General features: G+C 38.0%; 1 protein-coding gene across 1 annotated transcript in view; it reads right to left on the bottom strand.

Moving 5' to 3' along the window:
- Positions 1 to 26533, bottom strand: part of SYNE1 (spectrin repeat containing nuclear envelope protein 1) — a 390131-nt gene that overhangs the window by 302298 nt on the left and 61300 nt on the right. The window contains exon 3 of the mRNA XM_074333963.1: positions 14910 to 14971. Within this exon, the coding sequence (XP_074190064.1) occupies positions 14910 to 14971 (62 nt within the window). The remainder of the gene's footprint in view (positions 1 to 14909; positions 14972 to 26533) is intronic.

The following is a 26533-nucleotide window of genomic DNA, read 5'->3' on the forward strand; positions in this document are numbered from 1 at the left end:
GAACATTTTCTCTTGACCCCACTTCTGCCTGTCCTGTTCCTCCTCCTGTGTCTCTCCTGATGTTCCACCTGCTTCCGGCTCCCTCCAGCTGCACCGGTACAGTGATCCTGGGAGTGGCCTTCACATGAGCAGGAGCCCACTGGCCTCTCTGCACTGGGCCTTGGTGGTGCCACAATCTCCTTGATCTGTTCCTCCCCAAACCTCTTTGCTCAGCCTGCCTGGTTTGCAGGCCTCTTTCCCTTCTCGTTCTCCTTTCTTTCTAACTGTGGCCATTCACCAAACTCAATCCTGACTCCTCTGTTTAGAAAATTTTGTCTGGAAGCACACAACTCTTGAATCCTTCCTTTCACATAAGTGTTCTTTCCTAAACATTGTTGAGTGCACGGCAGGCTCTCAATGTCTATTGTTGGCTGACTGACTGACGACTCATTGAATGAATGAATATAATCTTCTCAAAAAAAAAAAAAGTCTCTGTAGGCACTATGCCCATCTTAAAGGAACTTTAAATGTGGTACATACTAGGGGCAAAGAAAAATGGTCTCCAGGTTCTAAACAATCACAGGCTGCAACACAACACACACATAGAAGTGTCTTGTTTCTTAAAGTCTTGTTCCCAGTAGGAACTCTTTAAATACTTGTTGGAGGAATGAATGAGTTTCTTAGTCTGTGCGTGGAGAAGAATAGATGGTTTTGAACACAGACATCTAGAACAGTTTCATTTTCCTCTTTTTCCCCGTAGCAAATTTCTGGTCAGTTGTCATTACTCAGCTCATATGTAATCTTTTTCAGTTATCCAACCAGAATTATTTACTTCTTCCATCCTAAGTACACTGTTGAGATCACAAGGATCACATTCCATTATAGTTATTTACAAATCTGTGCCCTCAGGAACTCAGATCATGGGGCTTCTTGAGCACAAGGAAGAAGTCAGATACATCTTTATATACTTAATACCAGACACAGGGCTTAGCACTAGTTGTCAGTAAGTATGCAGATAGTGACTGAAAAATACTCAACAAGGATATTTACAAATACCTTTTGGAATCTTAGGAAGATACATGTAAATAAGAGCATGATGCAAAAATTTCTCTTTTTATAGGAAATACGAGTTGCTTCTGAAAATTTTTCCATGAGTGTCTTTCTATACAAAGCAAAGAGATACAGTCTGATGGCTATTGACACACACAATAGAAACTGGGAGAAAATATTTCTCTTTAAAATAAAAATGTATATGTCCACTTATATCTGTAATATACAGGTATATTTTTAACACACTGAATGACAGGTTCTAGCATTATGTAATCATTCTTATTTTAATACTGAAACCAGTAAAAGAGGAAGAAAATAAACCTCTGGACAATCTTACTGCAAAGAGCTTATAAAAATGCATACTAGACAACGACATTTATATTTCTACAAGCTCTATCCAATTGCCCACGATGTAAACATTGTGTGAAACCCCCAAAGAAAAACAAAAAAACAAAAAAACAATACAGTCAAACCTTCATTTATCAAAAATTACACCAATAAAAATGTCCTAGTAATGATTAAACACATTTTTCTATCCCATTTTGCACAAAGTATCATTTACATATAGTAGATGACCAACTAGAGAAGACCTTTACTATTGTGACTGCGTAACACTTATTTTTCGGAGCAACATTTTAATAGAAAACCTTGAAGCTAAAAGGTCTCTCTTGTCACATATATGAACACTTATGGCACCAATCTGATTACTTTGGTAGGATTCAGGTCATGGTCCTGGAGACCAAAACGAAGAGTTAGAAAGGAGGCTGATTTATTGGAACCTGACTTAATGGAAAATAAAAATAATGTGGTTTTGTTGCTCACCAATTTTGCAGTTTCAAGCACTAGATAGAAATCTATAAGGCACTTTCCAAGGCCACAGTTATCTTTTTTTTTAATTAACATAAAACTATAACAGTTCTTTTTTGTACAGTATTTGGAAAAATTATATTCTCCTTGGCCCTGTCAATCACATTTAGATATTCTACAGATATTCATGCCAAGTCTGAGGTGGTTTGAAGAATGGAAACTCCTAACTGGGTGAGAGGAGAGGGGATGAAGATGGGAGAGAAGAAAAAGAGAAAGAGGTACTTCACTTCTGTAGCTACCTCCTTCTAGAAGCTCTCCTCAAACTATGTTTAAACCCTAAGTTCTGACTCTAAGAGGACTGCCTAGCCTCTAAAAGTCTTTGGAAACTCAGGGAAAATGAACATGCCTCTGTGCCTGGCTATATTCTTAATAGTTAACTCATGAGTGGAACCGAATCACAGAGCACTTTTCTCTCTTTATTTTCCTGTCCTTTTATTTTTGCTATGCAGTCCCTTTAATGACATGTAATGAAATTCATTCCCTTTCTCTTAAGACTTACAAATGATCCAATGTTTGTCCTTGAACTTTATGAAATATGAGAATGAACAGGGATCTTTGATATAATTTTTACTAGTTCCTGTATTTTGGGAAAATAATCCACTCTCTAACATTGTGTATGTGTGAGTCACTTGTGTCACTTTACTAGTCTACAAGCACTCGCAGATATTTAACCCTTATCCCCCATCTATTTTCATCACTTTACTCATCGAGGGATGACCATGTTTACTAAGCCACATGTTGATTTTATTTCCCTAGAAGCAATTACATAACTTAGGGGAAAAAAGATTAAGAGAATAATTTTGATGAAAAAAATAACGACATCAGACATAACTATGTGGCACGAAATTAAAATTTCAGAACTCTCTCACACTTAAAAATTATATATGAATTTTAAAATGTTGGTGCAAGAAGTAGATATGAGAAAATGGTCACTATTATAGAACTACATATGCAAATTCCAGTATTTACTAGATGTTTCCATGGCTTAGATGTTTATACATTCTAATTGAGTAGATGTTTTAGTAGGGATGAAAAAGGGAAGGAAAGAAGGAGAAGAAGGGAAGGAAGAATGAATAATATATTTTTGAACATCTCAATGTGCCAAGCACTGTGCTGAGGGCTTATACATGTTATTTCATTTAATATTCATAACCACCACATACAGGACTGTCACCCCCTCTTTAAAAGCAAGGAGTCTGAATGTCACAGAGGTTAAACCATTGGCCTAGGTCACAACCCAAGTAAGTGACTAGATTTGAGCCCAGGTTTATTATACTTTGAGCCACCTTGTGAGACAGGAAGCGTAGTATAAAGATTGTTAATTTTTTTCTGAATACACAAAACTATAAATGTGATTTTTATTAATATCAACATAAAAATATTAACTAATCAGCTGATGTGCCTGCCACTCTACTAGACACACAAAAAAATATTAACAAATATTAGAAGTGTCATGCATATGAATATATACTGACATAGACACAAGTCAGCCCGACTCACACCGTGTCCCCCAGCAGTCACGTTTGCTACTTATCTTTTGCTGTGTGAGCAACCTGAGCTGGGCCCAGCATGTTCTCTGCTTTGATTCAGAAGATGGCTGAAGCCAGTGGTCACGGCAATGACCTAAGGACACGTGTCAGCACGTCCTGCTGCCGAGGCCCCAAGAGCCCCTCTGCCTTTTTCTTTCTCAAGCCTGGGTTAGTCGGTGCATCAGGGCTCCCCAAGACCATCTTCAGCTGTGACTCACTAGAAGGACTAACAGGACTCAGAAAGGCTGCTATACTCATTGTTACTTTATTACAGTGAAAGGACAGAGGTTACAATCAGCAAAGGTAAAGCAAACATGGAGTTGAGTCCAGGATAAACCATGTGCGAGCTTCCGGAGGTGGGTGATCTGTTTCCTCTCAGAGGAATTGCACAGCGACAGGCTTAGTTATCCCAGCCACGTGTGTAATGGTGCGTGTCAAGTGTTGCCAACCAGGGAAGCTCACCCGAGCCTTGGTGACAGGGTTTTCATCTGGAGTCTGTCGTTAGGCATGTAGGCATGGAGCGCTTGCACAGCTGATCTCAGGTACTCAGCCTCCAGCCCTTCCCCATCCTGAGTCCTCCAGCAAAAGCAGGTGTTCACCATAAAACACATTGTCAAGATCAACTGATCTTATGGAAGTGGCACAGCTCGGCCCAAGGCCTCAGGCATACAGCATACTCCTACCACACGGAACATTCCAGGTGCCCAGAGGTTATCTCCTAGGAGCCAGTCAAGCACCACTCCCAAAGACAAGTCTTTATTTGGAATGTACAGGGTTCCAGCAACCCAGGCCTACAGAATTAACCTTTTCCTGCCCAGTCAGCGTTTCCTTCCACACCCCGAGGCACCCAGTATTTGTTCATAGATTTCACTTCTGGGTTAAGTCATCTGCAATCAAGTTCTGTCACTTGCAAGAAAATAAAGCACAACTGATATGTGTGTTTATTTTGTGATTATTTTGTAAACACTGTTCTGAGTGTAACAGTTTACATTTCAGTGCCTTTCCACTCCCACTCCCTGATAAGATTCGTGTACATGACCAGTGATGAATTCATTCATTCCTTATTGATGAATGTACATTTTCATGGGAACCTGATTGCATTTCATGTGAGAAAATGTTTAATAACTTTCTGACCAACCGATATTGGTAAATGAATAGGGTTCAATAGCTTAGGGTTATTGATAAACAAGCACATACACCCAAAATTTTAAAATTAAATAAGTAAATAGATAAAAAGACTAGAGCCATTTTGCATGAACAAATATATGCCGATAGCTTCAAAATTATAAAAATGTTAATGGACTAAAAATATTTTTATCATTTTTAACTTTGCGTCTATAGGGGAATCATACACACATCAATCAAAGTGAAAGATGCTTTGGGCGTCAGATTAAAATCAGTAACATGGAAGAGTACAGCTCTACTTTGAAACATTATTGGCACACCATCACTTTATAAGCAGATATCTGCACATCTGCTAGAATCTGAGTCCCTTAGTAATAAACATAACTATCAAGGAGATTTACAGTATGAATGATTTGGTCTTTCCCAAAGGAAAGGATAAAAATCACCTATCCAGTGCCAGGACCAACCCAGGTTCCCATTTACCATCAATACTTTTAGTCTCAGAACAATTGGGCAGTCTTCCTAAATGCTTTTTCCTCCTGGGGAAAAAGCTCTCAAAACATAGTATCGCACACACACACACACACAACAGCTATAGCAGTTTACTTTAAAATACTAAATATATATCCTAGGGTTTAAAATTTGTGGTTGCTGGATATCTAGTGATACCAGATATCTAGTGATACTGAACTAGAAGAGGTCTAAAGCGATAGCACACAGCACAGATAACTCTACTCCAGAAAATAGCCTGAGATAACTCCCAAATAGTGTGTAAAGTGTTCCCAAGGCAAGGACTGATTCTCAAGGTATATTCTGGGCACCTGGAAACTTCTGTACATACAATGGTCATCCCTTCTATAGCCAGACACACCACTACCTCTGCTTTATATAAGTTTTAGGTGGGAATTATTACACAGGCTGAGAAACAGTGTATGGGGAAAAATCCCACCCCAGGACCAGTCTGGAATATTTGCAGGCTCTGATGGATAGCTGACGGGTGGGAGCAACAAGATAAACAACAGGAACAGAGAGAAGAGTGGGAAGGGAAGAGGGGTTGACCAGCAGATGCGGAGCAAGTTACCTCCCCAAAGGTTGGCAAAGAGCCCATGGCACTAAAATGTCTAAAAATGCCAAAGTAGCCTCGAACCAGATCGGTAAAATCATGATTATAACCACTGACAGTGGCCAAATACAATTAATTCAAAGTCTGTAAGATTTTTTTCATTTTATTCAGAAAATTGAATTCGATTTTCCCAATATCTCCAGAAAAAAGAAGTAATTTAAAACTTTTATGTGTAATCTGTTTTTTTTTTTCTGTCTCTCCCTTTATAAAGGAACTATTGTGACTTATTTTCCACCTCTACTTGGCAAAAGTGAGAAGACAGTTCCCACTCTTTTGTTTCCTATGACAGATAGCATAACCATTTCCACTTCCTTAATTACTTAATCCAATTCCAAATAAACATCCCAAAGGCAATAACTGCCCTCCAGCACAACTTTAAATCTGCTTGAAAAACTCTGCTCTTAACAACTTTCACGTGTAATAAAATTCTTTTCACTCTGTAGTAGGTATAAAAGAAACAGAGTCCTCAAGTTAGCTGTTTTATTCAGTACAAAGTTGGGGTTATTTTTCACCCCTCTCTTTTGCTCATACCTCATAGCTGATCCATCAACAAATCATTTTGGCTTCATTTTCAAAACTCATTCAGAATCCAACTTACTACTTCCACTGCTCTATCTTGGTTCAAGACATATGTCTCTTGCCTGGAGGACTTCAACAACCTTTGAACTTAACTCCTTCCTGTGCTGGACCTTCTTCAGTTTACCCTCAACAGAACTGCTTATTTGCCTCCTTTATTGTTCATCTGCCCCATTAGGATATAAGTGCCATAATGCAGAGAATATTTTTTCTGTTTTGCTCATTGCTACATTCTCAGTACCTAGAATACTGCCAAGCTTCTAAACATCATGTTAAAATATTTATTGAATGAATGTACAAATACATATGTTTCTAAAATAAGGAAATTTGACAAATATTATCAAAATGTTTAAAAGTCTCCATACACTTTGTAGATCTATATCTATGTTACCAATAAATTAATACATTCTACTAATAAATTAATATAGACATAATACTATTCATTTTGAAATGATGGCTGTCTTTTGTAATCTTTTAGTTACATATTTGGAAATAACTAATTTATCAGTCTCCTTAGGACTGTCAAACTAAAGTAGCTTTAGAAAAACAACTGAACGATGATTTCTGGGGTGAATCCTTACATTTACCTTTTCCTCTTTGCTGCTGTTCCTCGTCATCTTAGTTCATGAATAGTCCCACCAAACTATATACAGGAAACAGATGGGAGTAAAATTCGATTCTGAAAGTGTTTCCACGTTATCTTTTAGCACTGTTGGTGCAAAGACAACTGAAGAATAACAAAGCAGTCCCTAAAGTGATATTTCATGTCTATGAAGATGTCAATCAAAGTCATTATTAGAATGGAATATTAAAAAAATGGAAAATCAGAAGTGTTCCTTTTAAAGAAGTGTATGAATCTAACTTGGTATTGAAACAAAATGTGTCCTTATATTATGGGTTGAATTGTCCCTTCCACCCTAAGATATGTGAAAGTTTTAACCCCCTCAGGACTCAGAATGTGATCCCATTTGGAAATAGAATCTTTAGAGAGGTAATCAAGTTAAAATGACGTCATCATGATGGGGCCAAATCCAACAAGCCTAGTGTTCTTATATAAAGGAGAAATTTGGACAAAGACACAGATAGGCCCAGAGGCAGGGATTGGACTAATGCAAACCAAGGAATGTCAAGTAATGCAAGCCACGACCAGAAGCTAGGAAGAGGCAAGGAAGGATTCTACCTAGCGTTTCAAGTCTCAAGAACTGTGAAATAATACATTTCTCATTTTAAGCCGCTTGGTATGTGGTACTTTGTTATGGCAGCCTTTAGCAAACTCATACAGAACATAATTAATGTTTTATAATTTTTTTTAAAGTTCTTCTAAAAGTGAGGAAATGCTCATATCATGTCTGAGGTCAACCAAAAATCACAGTATTGAAAACGTGCAGTGTCTGTCCTTAATAGCCCCAGAGATCTAAGGCTGGCCAATGGAGAAAGGACTGTTTGTTGCGTAAAAACAAAGAGAAGCTCCACTTATAGAAACACTAAACAATGGCTATTTAAGATCCAGTTTTCCCCCCAAGGGACTTATTGCCAAACTATATATTTATTTCACAGCCTCATATTATAAAGATTGAATCAAGGGTGTTTAAATACAAATAAATCATTCTATTCTATTTAACAAAGTGAGAGAAAATGTGAAACTACAAGTAGGTGATCACAGAGTAAAATTAATGTTAATGTCAAGATTACTTAAACTATTTTTTTCTAATTAAAAATTAAACTTCTTATGGATTTTTTTTTGGGAAGCACATCTTTAAATTGTTCCCTTTGGGGGCCAAGGTGGCATTATATAATTACAATAACCTACAGATCTTTCATAAAATTTAGGAATTTGCTAAGATAAATATATTTTAAAATGTTAAAGAACTAACATCCTTTTAACTGTCATTTTGTAGAATGTTTATTCAACATGAGTTAGAATTCTAACATGAGTTAGATTATCCTACCTCAAAAATGCAGACTATTCTGTTAGACCTTAAAAACATGTAGCTATCAGGCAGGCATCCCCTCAAATTCAAGTCCACCCCTCCTTTTTCTTCCTCTTTCCCTCATCCCAAATTTAGGCACATCCATACTCATCTTTTCTATTCCCACTCTGGTCTCCCATCTGGTACAACCTAGATCCCCCACACGCACTCTTGATTTCTCCCCCACCCTGTCTCCTCGGGAGCTTTGTGTCTTCATAATAACCTTATTTTCCTTCTTTTTCAGCCTCTTCCTTGCTACTCATTCTTGATCATTCCTTTCAAACATTCTCTCTTACCAGATCCCGTTCTGCTGTAGCTATACTCTCTCTCATGAACATGGAATGTACACTCAGTGTCCTAACATCCTTACCTCTCGGGTACCCATTCGTTTGTGGGAGTCTGATGCCTTCTATGGCATAGCCACTCCCATTGGTGGCCAACAACTTCTTCACTGCCAAATCAAATGGGTTTCTATCAAATAATTTCTCTAAAACTAAACTTATTAGCTTTTCCCCAAGCCTGTTGTATGCTCTGTCTCTGTAATGATCTTAATCATTTGCTCAAATTCTAGAAGTCATTCTTGAATGCATTCTCCTCCAAGATTCCAATAATTACCTAGTCCTCCCCTAAACCTCTTCCAGTCTATCAGCTTTTCTCCATTCCCCACCAGTACTTTAGTCCAAACTGCCTTCACCGCTCATCTGACTTACTGTAAGCTCACTCTACCTCCAATCTTACTCCGTTCTGTTCTAATGTAAGTGAGAAAGACAGAGATGGAGAAAGACAGGGAGAGGGAGAAGAAGAAGGAGAGGGAGAGAAAAACAGAGGGAGAAAAAGATTGAGAGGTTTAGGGCCAGAGCGATCATTTCATTTTTCTGCCTAAGATTCTTTCTTTAATGTGTGTCACTGCCCATAACACAACTACCAAATTCTCTTCATGATTGACCTTTAACCAATCCTCACTTTTCTCTGTTGCCAACCCGCTCTCAGAGCCCACATTTTCAGGCATTCTGAACTTGCATTTCCTTTACTGTACCAGGGTCTTTCTCACCTCTCAACTTGGAACACATTTGTTCCTTCACCGACTCAATCCCAAGACATTTCTCAGGCACCAGCTTGAATGTTCTTTCCTGTGAAAGCCTCTTCTGATGCCCTCCTTCCAATGAGCTATGTGGTTGGTTGTGTTTGCCATGTGTCCCCTGACATCCTGTACTTCCCTTCTCGTGGGATTCACCACAAACACTTCAATGTCATTGTCTCTTCTCCTAGACTGTCATTTTCGTGATGCTGTGTGCTGGGTCAGTCTGTGTTCACCACTGTATTCACCACACCTACCACTTACAACACCTAGCACTTACTAAACAATAGGGGCTTGAAAGGACTTGTTGCATGAACACAATGGTTAGTACCCAAGCTTAAGCGTCCTGGGATTGAAATCTGGTTTTTCACCTACTTGTTATACGACTTTAAGATTATTAATTAACTCTAACCTTCAGCTTTATAATCTATAAAATGGTGAAATCATCTTATATGTCACTATTTTTATGAGAATTAAATACAAGATAAAATTGCTAAGGATAGTAATTGGCACATGGTAAGAGTTCAACAAACAGCATCCCTGAGATGTAGAAATATTTTTAGCAATGAGTGATGACACGCTAGGACTGAATGAGGACGTAGCTTCGGAAAACCATTACCGAAAATCAACATCGAGCAAATAAAAAAAGAAATACTCCACCTTCTTTCACTGACAAAACAAACCATAGAAAGATGCAGGTTTCTTCTTGAAAAGGAAGGAAATTATAGGGTTCATATCTAAATAGGAAGCCTCATTACTGAGTTATCAGGTGTATGAAATAAATACAACCCACTAATTTTTGTTATTGTTAAACAACATTATATTGACAATTTGTGATTTGCAATGTTTCATATAATTGCAGAGCATAAAAATTTCAATTTGAAAACAAAGCAAATATTGAAAAATGATCTGATAATTACATCCACAAATTTGAATAATCTACAACCATGTACTAAAAGTGACACACACACACACACACAAAGAAAAACACAGAAAATTGTAGGGTTCTTTACCCTACTTTTAATAAGATTTTTGTCTTCAGAAAAGCATATTTTTTTAAAACAGATTGCTCTCTTATTTGCACCATATCGCTTCATAGGGCTGTCATAATATTTATAAAGAATTGTTGCAGTAGAATGAAATGTCATCAGTAAAAGAGTTTATTGTTTTACTTAATTATAAGTAAACGGTTTGTTAATTTTCAACTGAACAAAGAGACCCAAAATGTAAATGAAAATCTCCCATTAAAAACCCTCCCCAAATTCATCTCTGTGAAGCATGTTTTGAACATCTCCCAATGCAGGCAAGATTGAACGATCTTAAGCAGAAGGATTATTTTTCTGCTTCTCAATTCAATATCCCAGTTCTTAAAACTGCCACAACCTATTATTAAGGCTATTTTTGGAAATGGTCAATTTCCAAAGAAGATTTTTGAGAAAACAGATATAAACTTTCTAAATGTTTATATCTAAACAGATATAAACTTTCTAAACTTTTAAATTGACCTTTAAAACACAAGTGTTTTTAATTTGCTTAAAAATTTTAAAGAAGGCATTGAAGTAGCAAGACATTATCATAGAATTTAGGATGAAATGGTTTATCATTCTAGTTTAAATCCACAAAAATTCCAATGACTGTTGTACAAAAGCTCTCAAACAATAGAGAGCCTGCAAAACATTTATAACTTGCATTCTAGAAAAAAACTTGAAACATCTTTTTCTGCCAATTTAACACTTTTCTCCATTGTTATTATTAGAGATAAAATAACTTGTCACATTACATAGCGTAAGTTATAGGTGAATTAAGATATACTAGTATCTTGAGTACCAGAATAAAAAAAAAATTTGACATGTGTCATTTTCTGACCTTTATTGGTAGATTCCAACAGAAAATAGTAGGAAAAAAAATACACAGGAACAAAATGTATTTTAACTCTTTTCAATAGTTTGGTTGTGAGATTATCTGAAAAAATGCCGAAGCATAAGTAATGTACAAGAGGGATTCACGACCATACCAGGAAACATTTGCTATGAAAAAGGAGAGACGTATGTTACTGCCATCACTCCAGGTTTGAGTTTCTGTCCCTAGCTTATAGGTTTGGAAGAAATTCTCATGTGCTTCAAGCCAGACTTCAGAAGGAATTTGGGCCCTGTCATGTACTGAATGTTTGTGTTTCCCCACATGTTGTGCCTTAACACCTAATGTGCTGATATTTGGAAGTGGGGCCTTTGTGAAGTAATTAGGTGTAGAAGAGGCCTGAGGTAATGACCCCATGATGGGGTTAGTGGCCTTATAAAAAGAGGAAGAGACCAGAGTTCATTCTCTCTCTCTCTCTCTCTCTCTCTCTCTCTCTCTCGGACACAGACAGGAAAAGGACTCTCACAGAAATGGAATCAGTTGGCACCTTCTTCTTGGCCTTCCAGACTCCAGAACTGTGAGAAATGAATGTTTATTGTTTAAGTGCTCCATTTTGTTTCAGCAACCCAAGCTGACTAATACTGGGTTTAAACTGGTTGAGTATTTATTTACTAGGCAAAGTAAACAAACACACAAACAACACACCAAACCAGTCTCAATTATACCTAATAAATTATAGGACACCAGATCCTTTCAAAGTCAAAAGCAATTATGGCTCCATCCTTGGGGCAGACTGCTTCTTAGTTATAAGATAAACCATTGGCCTTGGTTTATTTAATAAGCGAAAAGAAGCTCTGGAGGGTAAGGAAATACCCTGAAACAGATCAAGTTGTTTCTTTGTGGATTATCTTTAGTGAGAAATGTTTTTATTCTAAGCATGGCTTTGGGCCTGCTCTATTGTCGGGGGAGATAGCTGTATGTTGCTGATACGTGATCAGGAGCCAAAGCCCAAAAGTTTAAGAAGCTGTTTTCATGATAGAGATTTCGTGAGACTCTGGGCATGACAGCTAGGCTTCTGTGGAGCCTAGTGTCTGTGTGTCTGTGTGTGTGTGTGTGTGTGAGTCTGTGTGTGTGTGTGTGTGTCTGTGTCTGTGTGTGTGTGCCTGTGCGCAGATATGCACACATGGGCTTGTTGTCATGTACACAGGGTGCCAGAGTGATGGGAGCAATCACACTCTGGCATCACAGACATCACAGAATGACTTTGGGGGCAAGCTTTCTCACAGAGACAGCAGGAAAAGTGACACAATGTCATGGTCTAGAGGTTGGATCAAAGACATGGAATTGACCTTGTTTCTGTGGCAAGTGAGGTATTATCATTCTCAGAAGTAAATGAGCACACTGCAGAGGGGAGGGAAGTGCATGCTTCCGTTTTAATTTGCGTGTATATGTAACTATGACCTCAATAAGACTGGGAAGCCTAGGACGTGCAGGTTGCATGGGTACAGATAGAAACAGAGCTGGAAATGAGGAGTAAGACGGGGATGGGGAGATGGAGACAGAAACAGAAAAGTTGGGTGGGGGTGTAATGCAGGAGGAGGGAGGATGGGAGACATAGAGATGGCACAGGGATGGGAGAATGAGAAAGAAGTAGGGCTGGGAATAGAAACTCAGATTGGGATGGAGGTGGGCAAAGGATGGGGAAGAGAGAGGGACGAGCAGGGATCACGTGACCCACCGCTGGGACAGAAGCAGACATAAACATTAATCGATAGCTATCCTAAACTTTCACCTGCCAAAGGACAGTAATGGGGTCAGATTTGATTTTCAGAATATTTCCCAAATATAAGGGAGTCAGAAAAGGAAAATGATCTCCAATGAATTTGTGGGTTTGGGCTATCATTGGCAAGACACTACAATATCAGTATAAATAAGTTCAGAATAACAAGTGTAGGTATCATAGGTCTGCTTCAGTTTTCAGTTTTCAAGATGACCCAAGAAATAAAAAAATAAATAAACAAACATTCAAAAATCACAAGTACAGGGAAGAAAAAATAGAACAAAAAAACTTCTATCACATTAAGATGACCGTATAATGGAGCCGTGGTAAAGGTAATAATTCTCTGGCTCTTTCAAAATGATACTATCGATGCAAAAATGTGCAAAGTAAGGCAACACATGGACTTCATATATCTGGATCAAAATCTCAGTGGCACTAATTTATGAAGATGAACGCTATAAAATAACCTGCGTTAAGCACTTGGCACTGTGCCAGAAATGCATCCTTACTTTTTCCCCCCAGCAATGTCTTGTTATTCTAACAAAATAAGAAAAGATAAAAGCTCTTTGCTGTTGTCGTCTTATTAAACACCTCTGCATGGTACTCAGCACTGTGTTAGAGCTATTAGCATCTATAAAGAAATTCCACCAAGCAGAATATGCCTTAAGGACTTTACAATGGTGTTGGGAAGGTGAAATATGAAACAGTACAAAGTAATTTAAGACACGGTGAACTTCACCTTGCTACAGGTTCTGGAGAAGTGCTGAGATTTCAGATTCTGAAGCACTAAAGACAAGAAAACCAGGGAAGGTAGGGGGCTGGGCCTGGAGGAGGCCTACAAAGGAAACTGCTAACATTCTTGGAGCACTGGTGAAGGGACACGGTACGATCTGGTGCAGCCACTGAGCCAGAGAATTCCCTTCTCCTCAAGCACTTTTGGAAAAAGATTATAGGAGAGAGAATGCCAGCTTGTCACTTATATAAACACATGGTTCTACCCTTCTGTTTGTGTTGGATCGTGAGCTTCTCAAGGCCTGGGAGAGTGTCCTACGAACTTTTTTCTTGTCGCCAAAGCCTAGCAGAGACACATAGTAGGTAAGCAGTTAATTTGCACAATGGAAAATACATTGCCAAGCTTCACTTGCTTCTGAACTATAAGAGAGGTGTTGGAAAAGTCCCTGATCCAAACTGCCCGTAGGGTTTGGCCTTGTGCACTATGGGCGTACTCGCAGACAAAGGGTCCTTTACCTGCACTCAGACAACTGTCTCATCGTCTGCATGAAGGTTTACAAATGCAAAATGTGGGGCTTTGCATATTTTTTCATCAGCATTACAAGAGATAGTTTTATTGTAATGTAGCTATATTGGAATTTGTTTTATATTAGTACTTATGTTCAAAGTCATTACAATGTACAAATACAGTCACCTGATACAACCTCATGTCAATATGGATAATCTCAGAATAATTAGTCTTTTTAGTGTCCTGCCACCACAGTTACTTTTCCCTCAAAAGCACTATGAGCGGAGACATGATCTCCTCAGATAAAAACCCTTGGCTCAGGGCAGACCACTCCTTGCTTCTTTCTGTTCCAAATCGAAACAGCCACACAAATGAAAATCCAGCACTGATACTCCTTTCCATACACTACACACATTCTCAGTACAGAAGAAACAGTTTTGAATGAAATACTCGTAATGCATCACAATTCATGGAACTGACATAAAGTCACTTCTCTAGTTCTAGCTATCTGTTTTCTTGAAGAAAACAGATAGCTAGAACAAGTGAAGTGACTTTCTTGTCTTTAGTGCGACATGTGAGCAAATGCTACACGTAGGTGACATTTAAACTGATAGGAGTCAATATCCCTGATTAGTAATAGTGACAACAGTGACAGCAGCATTCCTTTATACTGCACATTTCATGATTTATTGGCTCCAACTAAGTAAACACAGAACTCTGGGTAGTTTCCTTTACCTTGGCCAGATGAGAGTTGATCCATTTTGTGAAAGTGCGTTTTTGTACTATCTCTTGTTCATCTAGAAGAAAAAAAAAAATCTAATTAGATAACACAGCATGTCATGAAAGTTTATCATGAAAAAAGTTTGTATTACACAGCTGTAGAAGTAATCATTATTTTTATCTTCTAATTCATTTCACCAATGATTGTCATGAAGGAAAAGGCAGTACAACTCCAAGTATATTATTAATCAATTAGACTATTCCTTTAAAAATTATGAACTATTTGCTTTAAAATTTGCAATATGTTAGCCCTATGTTCACCTTCATTCACTTATTGAAAGTTCGCTGTGAGTTAGTTGTACCTTGATAAAGCTGTTTGAAAAAAGTTCACTGAGACCAACTAATGTGAGGTTTTATGCTAAACGCAAAGGGATGCAGAGAGATGAACAGGCAACCGTGTCCACAATGAAGTATATAAAGGAGGAGACAGACCGGGTACGTACAGCAGAGCGCTATACGGTAATGCGATAAGATAGAGCCGTCTGGATGAGGCGTTACAGGGACTTCCCTCGGATGTGGAGAGGGGCAAACGCTTTCTAGGGTAACCTCCAAAGATTCCACCTGTTGGAGTCCCACCTTTGTGAAGGCAGACTGCAGGCAGAACTGTCACGTGCTTTTAATCAACAGAATATGGCAAAGGTGAAGGATCCCCACACCTGTGACTATGTCCCTTTATGTAGGACTCCATCTTAGCTGACTTCTAAAAATGGATTCTTCCCTAGTTCAGTATCCGGATGAGAATGCAGCCCAGCTGACATCTTGAGTGCTGATATTTGAGACCTTGAGCAGAAGATGCATGGACTCCTGACTCACAGAAGTTTGGAGATAGTAAATGAATGTTGTTTTGCATTGCTAAGGTTGTGGTAATTTGTTATGCAACAAGAAAAAACTAATATTGGAAGGAAAAGAGGGAAGGTCCAGGAAGGTTTTAATTAGAGGCAGACAGAGATGAAGGCCAGTGTGACACCGTTCAGAGAAAGAGTAAATTCTATTCATTCCACAGACCTCCACTGAATGTCAAATGCTTATAAAATACTAGACTAAACGTTGTGAGGAACACATATGAACAAGATATAGTTTCAATTCCTCACCCCTTGAGGAATGATGCTCAAATCTACATCTCAAGAGCTGAGCAGTCCTGGGCTTCAGCTCAGACACCTGACTTCCTACTAGAACATAAACTCCATGAGGACACTAACTTTCTTCCCAGTGCCTAAAATGTGACAAATAAATGTTAATGAAGAAAATTAATAACAAAACTTTTTAATTTGGAAAAATTTGGGATATATCCATAAAATTTACAGAATGTCACTATTTCTAATGTATTTTAAGCATGTGCTTTTATTTTTACTTTCAAGTACACACCAAAAACAAACCAGTATAATAATAGGCAACACTTCCTATGTATCAAGCACTGGTATTTCTATCTCCGTCTCTATCTCTCTATATAGATCACATTGCAATTTAATTATTTTAATTAGTTATTACATATCATATAACTTATTTAATTCTTATAACAAATATACAAGCAGGAAGTATTACAATGCCTATTTTACAAATAAAACTAAGGTATATAGAAGTTAAGCCTTTTTGCCAAAGTCACCCAGTGCCAGAGTCAAGTTTATGCAACACGTGTCCTGTTCCTATATCACTACTTCAGTCCAAAGATGGTATAGAATTACTCTATTAGTCATATCAAATACTAATCACACCAAAATGACAGATTCATAGTTAAATCAATTTGACTTTGACCTAAAATCTTTAGGTTCTGTAAAGAAAGTCATATAGCAACAGCATGACCTTAACTAATGAAGCGAGATTTGATGGAATTCAGACCTTCATAATACAGAAAATCCAATTCTAAGTCTAAAATAATCAATAGATACAATTACAGTGCTTGTAAAGTTTTAAATTAAATTTGAGATTATAGGCTGTTTTATAAATATCATAAGACGTCAATGTTCTAAAATCTTAAAATAAATTAGCATAATGTTAGTGTACAGAGTCATAAATTTAGGCATATAATCTACTGATAATATATTACTTCCTGATTTTAAATTGCTATATTTCTACTACTAACGCCTTCAATGAAATACTACTGCTATTGTAACAGTTCCATCTGATGATAAATCTCTGAGTTTATATTTAGACTTTAGCTTCAAAGGTCTTCTTTTAGAAAACTCAAATTATGATTTTGGTAACATTTTTGTATATATATAAATGTCAAATTCTCTTCTGTTTTGCTTTTATGGCTGCAAAAGCAGATTTTACTGGGTCCTAGCAATCTAATTTTTATATCATGAGACACAGTCAACCAAATTGTAAGTAAATATTTTCTGATTTTATTTACTATTTCCCCAAAAGAAAAAAAAATTCCTAAAACTCATCACGTCAGTAAATCCTCATTGTTGATATAAAAATCTGAATAATTTAGTCCAGAATTTGGTAATTAAATCTGATACCAACAGCATTAAATACTTAAATTGTGGAAGTAATATGAACTGTGCAATAAATGTCTACAACATCGCCTAAAAAAAAAACCTACTATGAGTAATACTACTTTATAATGCTACTTACCTAACATGGTATAGGTTTATAAAGTTCTCCTTGTGCGTATGTGGTTGTATTTAAAGGACTATTATTTAATATATTTAATAGTTAATCTTATTAGTGATTGTTCTAATTCCAGCTTTTCAGAAAAACATGAAGTAGTCTTGCCAAGTGTTCATATATATGCATGCTTCATGTTTCTACTAAAATTGTAAAAATTCATTTAGACATTTTTCTGAACATGTATGTTAGTTCTAAACACAGTAAAGTTTGCCTATATCCCACAAGTAAACTCAGTCCCCTAGTTCGAAGAATCACAGAGAACAAAAAGTTGATGCTGTTTTTAGGTTTTATTCTCTAATTTGTATTAATGGAAACTAAGATCCACACAGTTCTTCAGCCAGTCACCCAAAGGTCATCCTTGGCTCTTTCTTTTCCTCATCTCCTGCACTGAATCAATAAGGAATTGCTATCGATTTTACTTCCTGAATATCTCATCTCCATCAAGACACCATCATCTTCTGGATGCCATTTCATTTCTACCACTAGAATATAAGTTGTAGATCAGATGGCAGGGGCCACGTCTGACTTATCCATCACTGTCTTAATTCACTACTGCACAGTAGATGCTTAATAAAGAAATGAATGGAGGAATCTCCTAAGGAAGTGCTGGAGGCTAAGAAATAGGCCTTGCCTTAAGCAACTGGTAATACCATGGAAGAGATAGTTACGTAAACCCTAGCAATGTGTCAGCTATTGTAACGGAGGAACATATAAAGTGCTGAGGGGGCATAAATACAGGGACAAATAATTCTCCTATAAGGTAATGAAACAGGCTTGAAGGTCCAGAGAAGCTAAAAAAGGAGGTGCCATTAAGTCCAATGTCAGCAGATAAGTGGAAAACTTTGTAGGAAAAGGAGGCAGCCTTCTAAAAGCATGGTGTGTTTTGGCTGGATTATAAGGTGAAGAAGGCTTGAGAAGGGACCTGAGGTGAACCTGCAAAATGAGCAAGAACCAGGTTATTAAAACCTCTGAATAACCTGCCAAGGAGTTTGGTCTCTGTCCTATGGATGACAGGGATTCATCAGTGGTTTTGGACAAGACAAAGGAATAATTATATGAGACCTGAGGCACAGAAATACACATATATTCTGATGGCAGTGTAGAGGTTTAACTGAAGGGAGAAGAGGCTGGGAACAGGGAGACTATTTGGGAGCACTCCATTAAAGGTCATGAATTCTGTTCTAGGGCAGCACCAACAGAGATGAGATGCATAGACGGCTGCAAGGGAACTATCAGCAGTAGAATCAAAAGGAAGTAGAGAGACAAGGAGGTATGGGGGCTTTCTATCTTAGGCAACTGGATAATGATGCCACTGATCAAGAAAGGAAAGACAGAAGTAGCAAATTCGAGAGGAGAGATTATGAGAATTCAAGCCCACTGCAAATGCAACATGAAAGGGCCAGGTAAGAGAACAGCATCAGCACAGAGGAGAGTTGGGGCTCGAGAAGCCAGAGTATGAGGTGGGTGTTCTCAGATGGAACCTGTAATGGGCTCTGATTTAAGGGCAGGTTTTGATCCATGCAGTTCAAACCCCCTTCCTCTTCTATACCTTGAATTTTGATTCCTTTCAAAAGGCCAGTCTGAGTGTATGTGTTGGGTGTGGGGGAAACTAGTTATGGAAGTTCTCTAGGTCCTTCACCCTTAAGGCTGTCATCACTGGTTCTGCTGGTCAAAAGCGGCTGGTCCTACAGACCTTACAAGGTAGAAGCTGCTTGGCCTTGAGAAATGTCTATATAGGAAGGCTAATGCATAAACATGGCATAAACATGGGTTAATGTTGCTATAAGAAATAATTCCCAAATTGCAAGGCAATATCCCTCTCTAGAAATGAGAGAAAGATTAAGGGAACTGGCTCTGACGTTTAATTTCTGTATTACTTTGCCTTGTTTCTACATTTCCTCAGTATTTTGACATTTCACAACAAGATGCCCGACACATGCAGAAAATGAGGCCCAACTGAAAAAAGGGTGATTAAATTTGACCATTAAGAAACTGTCACATCAGACTATAGTCAACAGTTTTCCTCCTGATGAGTCATAATTAACAGTGACTTGCTGATTTGGAACATCTGTGGTTTTCCCCAGGTGACTGACATATGCACCTGGAAGCACAGAGGCCACCATAAAAGGCGGTCTGGGTTATGGAGCCCTTGCAATCAATCCTGAAAATTTTTGCCTAGAACCATGTTAATTGTATTTTCATTTTACCATATGTATGAATTTACTACATGTAATCTATTACGTAAAACTGTGACAGAATCCTATGGTCTCTAGTTTTTTAATAGCGTTACTAAATTTTAAAATTTAAAATGCATGCCAATATCCTTTGACCAGATGGTATTTTGGAACATGCCAACAGTAATTAAAATTAACATATTTCAATATATTTAACAAATTCTTCTATAAAAATTTATTTCTGAGAAAAATAGCATTTCATATGTGGGTGTGCACATGAAGATGTATATTTTTATCAGAATCATGAACAATCGTGAAGAACATAATACCAAATTCAATGTCATCTTGACTACAGAAATACCAAGAAGAAAGATTATTTAAGTAAATAGCTAGAGATGTTACCTGAAATTGCCATCTCTCTGACAAAAACATTAGGGTATCATGTATTGGTACCTTCATAGCTTGTAAATAGGTGATGATTAACTTTTTTGTATTTGGCAGGTTATCATTATATTCTTTAGATGCTTTAATGACAATGATGGCTTAAATAAAACTCTTATGGATTTCAATGACCTGAAAATGTCAATGTCAATTTAAACAAATCATACATTTAAAATTAAATTGTTCCTACTTGTATTGAATAAGGTAAGTTTTTTCATCATTTTTGTTAGTTGGATTCATCTCAATACAAAAGTTAGAATGGAATTTAAACTCAGAAATATGTAGATTGAATTTCTTGACACAACAAAATGATGTGGCCACAAAAGAAAAAAACAACAACATAAGGTTACAATGTAATTGTTATTAACCAAATAACAGCCACAATCTGATGACCTAAGTCAAAGGATTTGTTTTGGGATCAGAATTATATGGTCCCAGTATAGAGATACAGTTACTAAACTCACCACTAATTTTGTTGTATGTGCGTAGTGTCTAAGGTATATGAAATATTTCAACATAATTAAACAGTTCAGCATAATGAAATAAACAGCTTATAATTATCCAATGTTTAGGTTTTTAAATTAAACACATAGATGAAAAGAAATCTATAGGACCAGGCCGAGGCTGATGGTAAAATATGCCCCCAAATTCCTCCCATCCTGGTCAGCGCACCCTGTGCAATGGGACTTTGCTGCGCCACCTGTCAGAATGTAGCTTTCACTAAAGGGTCAGGCCGGTTAAGAATGATGAAAATGGAAGAAGGGGACTAGGAAGAAGGCTAAGAAAAGTGTCAGCCACAAACACGAGCCCCTTCTTACCAAAAAGATTATGTGTGACTTCCGGGGCTGGGCCATAAGAGGCCTTGAGGTTCCATTTTGGCTGTCTTGGAGATCTACTCAGAGACCATCACATTAGGAAGCAGGTCTGGCATCCTAGAGGAAAGAAGTCATTTGGAGGAGAACTGAGGCCCCCCCAGGTGAGAGCCAGCACCAACAGACAGCCCTGCTGATGTTCCAGCTGAATGCAGCCACATAATGAGCAGAGGAAACAGCCCACCCACAGGAACATGAGAAACCATAATGTGTTACTGCTTTAAGCTGCTAAGTTTTGTTGGTGGTTTAGCAAAGCCTAACGGAAACAGAAATTGCTACTGGGCGTGTCGTGCTGCTTTAACAAAAACCTACAGCATGTGGTGTTGTCCTTAGGACCTGGTGGAGAAGGAGACTGGAAGGACACGAGGAAACTGTTAGTGGAGGCTGAAAGAGCAGTGAGGGAACTGCCATGTATATTATATATTCTGCATCTGCAGTAACTTGAACTTCTGTATTTGGCTACAGAGATTTCCCTGCAGACGGATGGAAGTGGCAATTGGCTTTTCTCACAAGTTACTGCAAGAGAGAGATGAACCAAAGAAGAAAGTTTAATTTGCAAGCAGATTTTAGAGGAAACATAGAAGGCCTATGATAGTGTAGATTGGAAAATATGACGGTTTGTCATTTCTAGTCTCTCTCGGAAAAAGATCTACGAAGTAAAAAATATACTCAAGGTAACAGTAATCAAAGATGTAACTGTAAAACCCATTGTTAAGAACGCTGAAAGATTTTAGGTAGCGCCTAACAGTCTTCTCAGCTAGACAAACCCACTTCTAAGAATCTTTAGAGCACTGCCCATAGCAGCTACACAAGTGGTCCAAAGTTTGTTTCAAACTATGGGTTTGGGGGGGGACACAGAATGAACTACAAGCAGACCTTTAGGAAGCCAACAAATTTGTTAAGCAGAAACTCTACCAGCTTTCACTAAAGGATCAGGCCACTTAAGAATGAGAAAAAAGGAAGAAGGGGGCTAGAAAGAAGGCTAAGAAAAGTATCAGCCACAAACATGAGCCCCTTCTTATAAAAAAGACAGGGAATGTCCTGTATCCCTGGATTAAAGGAACGTATGTGCCAGGCTGGATGTCAGAATGACATTGGACCATGATGGTTATCTTCTTTCCATTCCTCCCTTCTTTGGGCAGACGCACCTATTACAAGGGCCCTGCCCCTGTCTCATCATTGTACGTTGGGTGAATAGGGATAAGTTACCTCTCTTCTAAGTTTCCAAGTCTGGAGATTGAGAGAAATTACAGTGGAGGAGCCACATCTGTATCTGGACCAGGTACAGATCACATGAAACTGAACTTGGAGCTTGATGACATAATTAAATGGGACTTTTGATGTCTTGAGAGGAGATATATGTATTTTGATGTAGAAAGGTATAAATAATAGTGACCAAAGAACACATTTTAAACTACAGCCACAAAATCCTCCTCTGAATATGCATCTTCCTTTGCAACGTGAGTTTGTCCTTCCTCCCAGCAGGAGAGGAATTGACTGCCCCTCTCCTTGAATCTGATCCTGTATTGTACTTGCTTTGATCAATAATGTAACAGAAACAACTTGATGTCACCTTATTCTAGGCCTTAAGAAATCTTGCGGTTTCTTTTTTAGCTGCCCTGGATGCCTGTCCTCACGCCACCAGGAAAGCAGGAAGATGAGAGGCCATGTGAAGAAGAACTGAGATGCCCTTTCCATAGCCAGAACTAACTGCCAGACACATGGCTGAGGTTATTTTGAACCTACTAGCTCAGCTCTTCTGCAACCTCACCTCAGGTAAAGCCAGCAAATTGAGACCTGTCTCAGGCTTCAAGGGTGATGCATCTGTTATCTCCTCTTTCCCATGTCCCCATACATACCTGATTACAAATTCCTTGAGGTAAGAAAGCATTTTCCCCATCCAGGTATCCCCAGACACTAACCTGCTGTCTGGCACATTGTCTTATATATGTGTCCTTAGAAAACCATCTATATTTTCCTGAGAACTAACCACCCAACCCAGAGATTTTGAGAATTAATAGACTGCTTGTTTTAAGCCACAAAGTTTTGCAGTGGTTTGTTACACAGTAAAAACTAACTGAACAAAGGCATTTAGTTGTGTGACAAATACACACACACACACACACACACACACACACACACACACACACACATTTTGATGTCTTGGTCTTCCTCCTGCCCCTCACTCTGTCTTCTACAATGGAACATTCTAGGCTTGCTTGATTGGGTCCATCACCTGGTCCTTTGATGTCCTGATCAGATGTGTATAGATTAACGGGAGAGGACAGAGAAGAGAGGAGGAGTGAAGATCCAAGAGCTACTTGAAAAGTGGGCTTGAGGGAAAAGATGAGTAAACATAATTTTTAGGGAGTTTTGCCTGTGTTGACTACTCTAATCACTGTTTTGATTTTTTCTTTTTCCAAGCAAATGTCAGTAAAGGCATACTGCTCTTAAGATTTTTGAAATTGTATGTGAAACCAATGGCCAGATTAAAACAGCCCTGTTTCATTAAAGTCACATTTGCAAAATTGTGTACCATCTCACTTAAAATCTAAGGCACAAGGAATGAGAAGAATATAATTATCTCAGTTCTCACATTAGAGTTTCTCAACCTCAATACTATTGACATTTTGGGGAGGATAATTCTTTGTCATGAGAGGCTGTCCTAGGTACTATAGGATGTTTAACAGCATTCTTGGCCTCTAACCATTAGATGCTAGTAGCATCCCACTTTTCTCCACCACCGCAAGTTGTGACAATCAAAAATATCTCTAGACATTGCCAAATTTCTGCTGGGGAAAAATTACCCCAGTTTAAAATCATTGGCCTAAACTACGCCATTTGCTTTTTTTTTTTGACAATGAGAATAAACTAGTACAAACATTTGAAAAAATTTGTCTGTGTTTCAATTGAATTATCATTGTCCAATTAACTACTCCAAAAGTCATTATCATATTGGGTTGTTCCCATAGGTTATATACTTATTTAGGCAAAAATCTCTTGCCCTGGGATATATCTATTTAAGAAGTACCAAAATGCAGTAAGTCTACATTTGCTGAAAGGTTACATAGAAATTACATGATTTTTCCAATGTGAATGAAAAATCCTATGATGTCTGAGATACTCTGTCATTGAAATCTGAAACATTAGGTCTTAGGTGGTAAGGGAATGGGTGGGTGGGGAGAGGGTGTGTATATCCTGATATTGTGCTTGGTTTGTTTTATTAGTCTAAAACTTTTTAAAAACATTTCAAACCTATAAAAAAATAGCTGATCAGCTTCAGTTGGTTATTGTTAGTTAAAAATATAGTCTGAGCTATTCCTTAGAACATTTTAATTTTATCACTATTAGACCAGGAAAGGTATATAGCACATATAGTCAGCCAATTATGAATGAATGAATGAATGAATGAATGAATGAACGTTTAGAGATTTTAATGTATTTGGTTGGAAGGCAGTTAAATATGGCTGGTTTTATAAGGACATATGGATCAGAAAATGTGACAGGCAGTGGCCCAGGCAGTGGCTTCCTCTCTATAAATACGACAGGGGAAATGATATCTTCAAATGAAAAATTTTAATGAGGCATGTAGAGGGGTATGGGAGAGAGGAGGTAACAGACGCGTCAGCCTTAGGCCCCTGAACAGGCCTCAGTTTCATAAATTTGTAGTAAAATCATTTGTTGAGAAAAAAGAGAATTGAGAAGAGGCTGTTTATAATTTTTCTTTATCTCATTTAACATTAAAAGTCATATTTTTCTCTGTAGAAATATCAACGTCTCTGATTACAACTGCTGATTGGAGGTGATACATAACATGTGGTGTGCCCACCATGTATTCCTAAAAGTCCAAAAGATTCTGAATTTGATTACAAAACCGGGCCCTTAGACTTTTGCATGAAGGACTGTGTGTACTATAAAAAAGTGCAATGAACAAGGTGTGCTCTGCAGAAGAAGAATAACTATAAGGAAGAGAAGAGAAGCAATAAATATAATGAGAGAGTGAAAACGGCAGCGCTCGTTATGGCAACCCATACCAGTGGCTTCCTTTAGTACCTTCCTTGTAGTTCTAAATAAAGATAATACATTTGAAAAGTTTGGGCAGAACTTTTCTTTTCCCTGTCACATTTTTCTTCCTTTATTTGTGGACATAAACATGGAGAAAGAAAATGATCACATAGTGAATTAATGAAGGTACCTTATGTCTTTACAAAATTTGAATTCATGTTTTCATGTATAGTTCTCCTTTGGTCCCGGTTACAAAAGTAGCCTGGCCAAGGAGACTGGAGGTCTCAGGAGCCCAGATGTTAATAGGGAAATGAAGCATGGTGAGGGTTAAGAAATATGCCAGAAACTGGACTAAAAGCAAGAGACTTACAGAACCATGACCAGAATTTAGGAAGTCTGACTTCTCTAATCTAATGTCCACCTCAATCATTTGCTGATTATTTGATCCACTTGTTTAATAAATGCTGCTGTGCCCCTCCTGTGTGCCAGCCCCCGACTGACCAGCTTTGGATGCAACGTGAGAGGGTGGGTGTGGCTCTTCACAGTAGGAAGGACAGGAATCAAAACGAAGTGCACCACAGCCCAAGTTCTGTGCAGCAGCAGAAAGAAAGAACCAGCAGTACCATGGAACAAATGAGTGGGGGAGAAAAGGCCACAGGTAGGACATTAAAGGCAACATGACAATGCAGAAAATGAAAGCCAACCCATACCACTGGCTAGGATAGAAGCTAGGAGAAAATGCTGCTTCTACATTTATGGTTTTTTCTAATAAATTACGTATCAAGGTGAATGATGGAGGAAAAGGGAGGAAAATGATCTCCTTCATACAGCATTATTTTCAATCAGAGAACACAGACGCCCTCAGGAGAGCTTCAAGCCGGCACTGGACGAAATTGCCACATGTGGCTCCCTGTTGTAAAAAATGGCACGTCTCCTGGTTTTGCAAGAAAAGTTATCTTTTGCAACTTTGAGATCTTTTCCTGTCGTGAGCGCTCAGCAACAGAACAGCAGAAGGAAAGCAGATATTGAAAATGTCCTGAAGTACCATCTTCATACAACCACTTTTTAAACATGAACTTGTATTAGGTTGCTGCAAAAGTAGTTGCAGTTTTTGCAAGTATTTTTAACCTTTTAAACCGTAATTACTTTTGCACCAACCTAATAATACTAGTTCTTTGACTCAATCAAAATACAGTGTTTTCTTTTGGGTAGGGAAGAGAGGAGAGTAGTTGATCACAATGTTCATATATTTGATATCTAATATTTAGCGTAGACTTTTAAAAAATATATAGTTCTCCCAAATAAACATGACTTTTCCTCAGCTACTGCCTTCAAAATTCAGTTGTTTGCTTGTTTGTTCATTAAATTATTGCCCTTTGTCTCAAGCAGGGTGAGGATTACTATCGCATGTTTTAGAATTATGTATTTTATTTCTTATTCTCACCCTGTGTTCTCAGTTTCCCTTTTCTCTCTA

Source organism: Rhinolophus sinicus, linkage group LG05 (assembly GCF_036562045.2).
Source record: "Rhinolophus sinicus isolate RSC01 linkage group LG05, ASM3656204v1, whole genome shotgun sequence".
In the NCBI taxonomy this organism is placed as follows: Eukaryota; Metazoa; Chordata; class Mammalia; order Chiroptera; family Rhinolophidae; genus Rhinolophus; species Rhinolophus sinicus.